This window comes from Primulina huaijiensis, chromosome 2 (assembly GCF_012295235.1).
Source record: "Primulina huaijiensis isolate GDHJ02 chromosome 2, ASM1229523v2, whole genome shotgun sequence".
Taxonomy (NCBI): domain Eukaryota; kingdom Viridiplantae; phylum Streptophyta; class Magnoliopsida; order Lamiales; family Gesneriaceae; genus Primulina; species Primulina huaijiensis.
The window spans coordinates 20,099,103-20,106,209 of NC_133307.1; the positions used below are offsets into that span (position 1 = coordinate 20,099,103).

Consider the following 7,107-nt stretch of genomic DNA (forward strand, 5'->3'; position numbering starts at 1 on the left):
AGTTTCAATTTTGCGGCACATGAAGGAATTTTATTTAAAAGTATATTAATGAATAAAAATTTACTCTTTATATTTCTACTCAAAAAACTCAATTTACTTACATATTTTTTTTGGACTTGGACTTGGACTTGTATTTTTGTTTGAATCTTCGAATCACAAACAAGGCTCACTTCTTGTGTACTATATTTTGTCCTATAATTTTCATCAATTTCTATAATTCCTTTGGCCACAAATTATGCATATTTCTTGATTCTACGAGCTGTTTCCACGAAGCTACTCTGTTAGTACACGCAACAGGCTTAGCCACCGCAAGCCTGAGATATTCATGTGGATCCCACTCCAGAAACCAACGATGCCACCGGCCTTATATTTCGACGTTTTGATTCTCTAAAGGCAGGAAAAATAATTTCCATTATGAACATGGAAGTTCTTCGCTCAAATCTTGATTCTAGCCCGTCCGTTCTCTCTCCATTTTGTGAATTTCACAGAAAACACGCATCAAAAGTTATTTGTTCTTGGAAACCGGGTAACTGTAGTAGGACCCATAAATGTAGAATAAAGATTGTTCGTTGTTTGGAACAGAAGAATTCTAGTGCAAAGTCCAAGAATAGCTGTGTTTTAGGTTTAAACGAGGACTTGGTTAGAAGGGTTGGGAGAGGTGTTCTTGGATTTGCTGCTGCCATCTCCCTGTGCTGTGATTCGCCTTCTTTTGCCGAATCTCTTACTGTTGCTTTTCCTGTTTCTCACACGCGTGAGGTGATCAAGTTCTTGAACTTTTCAGCATCTTATTCGTACTGACACCTTAATTTTTGTGAAATTCATTTGTGAATCAAGGGGTGACTCAAAGTTTATTTGAGCAAAGCATGCTCCAAAATATGTTCGCTGATTGGAGCATGGCAATAGAAACGTTTTACTTTATTATATTTTTAGTGCAGTGACATGGGGAAGTGGAACCACAACATTTCTTTTGAAATAGTTTATTCTCTTGTTGGATACTTGACTGAGGTTGTTATAGCAGGTGAATACAGTCCAAAGAACCCTGGTGGAGGCTTGGGGATTGATCAGGGAGACCTTCATCGATCCTACTTTCAACCATCAAGGTGAAAATAACAAGCTTTTTATTTTGTTTTGTTTGTACAGAAGGTTAAGTTTTTGCAATCTTGAATTAAGAATTGACACCATTGTTTGTTGCAACCTTTTAAAAAGAGCTTTAAGCAGTCAAGAAATTTTTTATTTACATCGTTTAAATGTTTCAGTTTTCTGTTGAATCTGGAAGCAGATGATTTAGGTTTTAGTAGCATTACAAATTATAAAGAAGGTGATATATATACAGATTGGGACTTGCAACTGCAGCAAACAATGGTTGAAATGTATCCACTGAGATCAGAAGAAGCGGCATATGGCAAGGTCAAGGGAATGCTTTCAACTCTTGGAGATCCTTTTACGCGAATAGTCAGCCCTAAGGTAATAATCCTGAAACTCCCAAAAATCATGCTGGGGTCAAACTCTCTCGGTTTACATATAATTAATTCTGTGAAGGATTTGTTCTAATCACTGCTAAATATTATATGCAGGAATATCGAAGTTTTAGAATAGGAAGTGATGGAAATTTACAAGGTGTTGGTTTATTTATCAGCTCTGAACCGACGACTGGGCATTTGGTTGTGCTGTCGTGCATAGAGAATAGCCCAGCAGCACGTGCTGGAATACATGAAGGAGATGAATTAGTCGAGATAAATGGTACCTTTTTCAAGGATTAACACTCAGTTCTTTCAAACTATCAGATGAAATATCAGTGCTCTGAAAGGCTGTTGATTGTTTTTGAGGGGCTTCAGGTGAACGACTCGATGGAGTGGCTAGCGAAGCAGCTGCTCAAAAACTCAGAGGACGTGTCGGAACTACTGTTACCGTAAAACTTAACAGTGTGAGCATTTTTTTCCTTTTACTTGATTCAGATTATCCAAATCATGGTGCATATTCCTTAATTATTCTACCATTTATCAGATTAATGATATGGGGAGTGCTTGTGTCAAAGAGGTATACGACCAAATCCAATACTTGTTGCGCTTTGAATTCACTCCTAGATGCAATAAATTTTACACAAGATAAAGTTTTTTGCTCAATGCTAATGATGAGTTTTTACATAGATTAAATTGCCCCGCGAAGATATCAAGCTTTCACCTATCTCTAGTGCCATCCTCTCTCACATAACACCTGACGGGCATCTATCGAAGACAGGATACGTGAAGCTGTCAACATTCTCTCAGGTAGTTGCTAAAATAAAATTTGAATTTTTCGAGTGAAATGCCAGAGATTTGAGTATAAAATCTGTTTTAGTGGTAAATAAGAAGAACCAAAAAGTAGTCATCTCTGGACTAGTGGTTTTCATAACGAACATGAAGAGGGTAAAGGCTGTTCAAAAGAATAAACACAACGTTTAAATATAACAGACTGCTGCAGCAGAGATGGAAGACACAGTACATGAGATGGAGAATCAAGGCGTGCAATCATACATATTGGACCTACGTAACAATCCAGTGAGTTATTGGTGTCCCTTTTTCATCGGAATCCAATTTATTTGGCTAAGAATGATGATTGGTGTTGTTGATTCATTCTCCTTGAAATTTTGAGGGTGGTTTGGTGAAAGTGGGATTGGATGTTGCTCAAATTTGGCTCGACGGAACCGGGATTTTGGTGAACACTATTGATAGGGATGGAAACATGATACCTATCAGCATGATCAATGGCCATGCTTTGACACGAGATCCACTTGTTGTACTAGTGAGTTATCCCTTCTAGCTGTTGCAGATTTTGCCCTGAATACGTTGTTTCTTGGACTGCACGATGCATCTAAGTGGAAGGTCGGTGTATTTTCTCGTGAAGTAACCAAACCCTGTCTTCACTTAAAAACAGGTGAATGAGGAGAGTGCAAGTGCAAGTGAGATTCTTGCAGGGGCACTTCATGACAATGGCAGAGCAATTCTTGTTGGGCATAGAACTTTTGGCAAAGGAAAAATTCAGGTTAAGCTTAACTTACCATTTTCAGACAACATGAGGCCTGGCTGCTAGGAAAATCACTGTTAAAAATGGGAAAATAAGATCTTGAAATCTCTGAAAGCACAATATGTCACAACAAGGGTTTAAACGAGTAAAATAATTCATATGTTTTTATATTCAAGCTTTAACTTGATTTGTCTGGTTCAAGATATCGACATCTTCCAAAAACTAAGGAAATATTTGGTCTTCAAAATCAAAAACCATCCTGCTATTGCATTATCATTTTCTCAGTCTAAAAGTTCATTTTCACTTGCTGTCCATAAATAAGGCTTTGAAACTGATTATACCGGAATCTCTGATACAGAGTGTGACTCAGCTACACGACGGATCGGCCCTTTTCATTACGGTGGCCAAGTATCTATCTCCGGCGTTCCACGACATCGATCAGGTTGGCATTGCACCTGACGTACAGTGCTCAACTGATATCCTCAATTCACCCAAAGACTACTTCAACCATAAAAACTCTGCCAAATTTTTGGAAAGTGATTCTTGTGTTCTGTTAGCCCAGCATCAGCTTGATGATATTCAACTATCCAAAGGCTCAGCTTCTTGATTCATCATTCGGTCGATCACTCGAATTCATATTATTGTTGCTCAGATTGATTATTGTAATTATGTAAAATAATTTGTATGTGTACAATGGAAATCTTAAAATTTAATGAGAATTTATGACCGTGGTTCCCATTTTTTATTTCAAACCCGAATGAAAGAACATTTTCGGTTCTTTTGTTTTTGTGACACTTCACAGTTTGAGAGGGATTATTGATATTGATATTAAAATATTTTTAAATATACACGAAATAAATATGCTTAAAAAATACTCTTTAATAATAATACAAACTAGTACATGTCTTTTGTTTTTTGTTTTTTTCCGGATATTAATAGATTCTAAAATAAATTTAGCCTTTTTTGTAACAAAATTTATATACCATTTAAAAAAAACTATATCTTTAATAGAATTTAAAATAAATAGAAGAATAATGAAATTTACACTCAATTTTTTTTAAAGAGAACTATATCCTTGTTTTAAAAAATAATTACTATCTTTATTTTTGGATGTCCTTGATAGGATAGATTGAGAGATAATCGTTGAGCTACAATGACTCGATTCTTGAAATATTGAACACCGATAAATTAAATTAATTTTGGTTTTCAAACCAAGCGGAAGACACTCAAAATAATCTTTCGTAGAAACCGATTAAATATTTTGTAAATCATTTAAAAGATATACAAATTGAATGAATAAAAACATTTTGGTTGAAACATTTTATCAAACAATTTGTTTGCAATATTTTGATATTTGAAAAATGTTTCAATAATGTATCTTAAAAACAGTAGCAATAATAAGTAAATACGATAAATAAATAGACACGAATTTATTTATGAATTTTCAGATATTAATAACTCCTACGTCACCCCTTCTTCCTCTCGGGAAGGATCCACTATAATACTTTGATATTAATAACTCCTACGTCACCCATTCTTTCTCTCAAGAAGGATCCACTATAAGACTTTGATTTATACAACTCCTTGTACAAACACATTTCAACTTAGGACTTATCTCTTGCCTAATCGAAACTTCTAACACACTCTCGATTGTAGGCCGCAACCTCACAGTCCGCATAATTTTTAACGTCTCTTATGCAAAGACTATAAACACAATATTTAATGTCTTTGTTTGAAGACTCACTCAACTAAACTTTGAAGCTCAATTCTTATGTATATGTGTGAATGATTGTGTGAGGATTTTTACGATGTATGTTTATATCAAATGTATCCTCACACTTGGGTTTGCTCTCATTATAGATAATTTCTTTATGTGGGCTGCCCATGCTTTGAATCTCCTTCCAAAACGTGTATTTGATATTCAAGATGTTGTATTTATAGCCTTCAACAATGATATGAACATTTGAAACAAGAATATGACCGTTGGGAAAGTTTCTGTACATTTTCTAATATTAAATGGTCAAATCCAACTTGCTGGACATTTTTCCCGAGCCTAACTGATTTTGACGTTTTTGTTTCGTTGGGCTCTTCAGCTAGGCCGATCATTCAGTCTGGTTCAGTCTAGCTCGTCTGCCAGACTAAACCAAACTTACAAGGTCTACTGAAATTAGTCTTGTTGATTTCAGTCTGCGTAGAACTCATATATTCATCGTCATTTATCAGTATCTTAAACTCCGATTCAGACTTTGACTTGTGAAAATCATCTTATCTTTGTAACTCATACCGAATCATTCTATTTGGATAATTGAGTTGATCAGACTGACTAAAATACCGTAACTGCTCATACTCGACTGATTCTTGCTGATTAGCCAAACTGATGAGCCTTATTGTCATAAGTTTGCCTACATAACATCCAATTTATCCCAACTGACGTGAAATACGACCTGTCCCAAATTGAGTTTATGTTTAGAAGTTTCGATAGGTGGTCGTTTGCATCACCGAACTGAGAGATATCATCGAAAAACCGTAGTTCGTCAGATTTTCAGTTTTGCTAAATTCGAGTTTCAGCTTTCATATTGAGTTAGCAACTTCACACTTGAGTAAATATGTTTAAACACAATAAAAAAATTTTGTTATCATCAAAATCAAGATTTTTAGAGTTTCAAAACCTAACAGACCTTTTGTTTGATTTATCTTTTTTTCATTAATTAATGAATTTTAAAATAAATATAAGGAAAATGAAGTTTACATTCTTGCTCAAAAATTTGAAGTTATCAAATTTGAGTAGGTTTTCTACGAGAATGTATTATGAATTTATATATCTGAGACGGGTCGATTCGATCCATTTTCACAGTGACCAAAAATATTTTTCATGGTCCGGGTCCAATAAGAGACATATTTTACAAAATTGACACATGAAACAACCTCATAGGAGTTTTTGTACCAATTTTTAAGTCTACTTTTATCTCATATTATTTTTGTGCCAATTTTTAAGTTAAGTAAATCAATGTCCATGAATAACGTAAATATTACGGGAATAATAAATTTGAAAAGTCTAATAGAATTGGAAATTATATTCATTAACAAACAAGATTTAATAAAATTATAACATAAATAAGGCAATGATTGTTAATTCATTGAATCATAAAATAAATTCTCACAATACATTATATAATAGTGATCATATCTGACATGATTACTAAAATACGTAAAATGGAATAAACATGTTTTTTGTATAGTCAGTCATTATAATTTTTTTTTAATGAGTAAGTAATTCATAAACTATGACTCCATCATAGAAAATTTTTAACAAATAAATTCTATAATCGAATTAATTTTTATAGGCGATTTCATTATCCTTATACCGAATAAAATTATGAAATATTTACAAATTAAATTTTATAATCAATTCTACTATACTTATACATTTTTTAAAATATAATCAATCAAATAGAACGTGATAATAAGCGAAGAAATTAATTTAATAAATATTGATTTTTAAAATTTTTGTAACGCCTCATGTTTGATGAATTTTCTTACTTTACCAACACGGGTCTTTCTAGTGTGCTTTATAATCACTTACACATACCTTGAGGAACTTTTAAGGGGGTCACCGATCCTATAATTGGCCCAACTCAAGCACGTTTAACTTTGAAGTTCTTATGTAATAAGCTTTCGAATAGAAGAAACACTTTGTTGATATGAGTATGATAGGATCGGTTGGAGAAGAGGAGTGTTTAGAAGAGGAGGTTGAATAAACATTCACGGTTTTTGACTCTTTTTCGAAGGTTTGAATTAGTTTGGTGAGAGACTAATTCACAGGATGTTGTCAGTCGATCACAATCAGTTAACAGTTAAGTGCAGAATAAAACTGACTGAAAGATAGAATATAGTAACTAAAAAGCGTAAAAGATGCACAAGGTTTGTTTCTGGATGCTCGGAGATTTCAATTACTCCTACGTCACCCCTTCTATCACGAAGATAGGATTTCCACTGAAAGACTTTGATCAATACAAGACTTGTAAAGACCCACTTCAGTTTGGACTTAACAATGCCAAGACTAAAACTCTTAGTATACAACTCAATTTACTTGATTAACAAAAC

The 7,107-nt window shown here is 33.9% G+C and overlaps 1 protein-coding gene across 2 annotated transcripts; it reads left to right on the forward strand.

Moving 5' to 3' along the window:
• Nucleotides 1–260: 260 nt before the first annotated feature.
• LOC140968364 (carboxyl-terminal-processing peptidase 3, chloroplastic-like) lies at nucleotides 261–3,747 on the forward strand. Of its 2 annotated transcripts, none has more exons than XM_073429308.1 (11): nucleotides 261–756; nucleotides 1,019–1,100; nucleotides 1,334–1,464; nucleotides 1,575–1,740; nucleotides 1,836–1,924; nucleotides 2,005–2,037; nucleotides 2,148–2,267; nucleotides 2,451–2,537; nucleotides 2,632–2,781; nucleotides 2,914–3,021; nucleotides 3,362–3,747. In XM_073429308.1, the coding sequence occupies exons 1-11, from the start codon at nucleotides 415–417 to the stop codon at nucleotides 3,608–3,610; spliced, it is 1,557 nt and encodes a 518-aa protein (XP_073285409.1). In that variant the 5' UTR covers nucleotides 261–414; the 3' UTR covers nucleotides 3,611–3,747. The 2 variants fall into 2 exon arrangements, with proteins under 2 accessions (XP_073285409.1, XP_073285403.1); XM_073429302.1 differs by having other exon boundaries at nucleotides 263–756; nucleotides 1,016–1,100.
• Nucleotides 3,748–7,107: the final 3,360 nt, after the last annotated feature.

Excerpts from the sequence above, each read along its gene's own strand:
- LOC140968364 (XM_073429302.1), top strand. The coding sequence starts at position 415 with ATGAACATGGAAGTTCTTCGCTCAAATCTTGATTCTAGCCCGTCCGTT. Across the intron at positions 757-1,015 it reads CTGTTTCTCACACGCGTGAG|CAGGTGAATACAGTCCAAAG; the intron begins GTGATCAAGTTC and ends AGGTTGTTATAG. Across the intron at positions 2,782-2,913 it reads GAGATCCACTTGTTGTACTA|GTGAATGAGGAGAGTGCAAG; the intron begins GTGAGTTATCCC and ends ACTTAAAAACAG.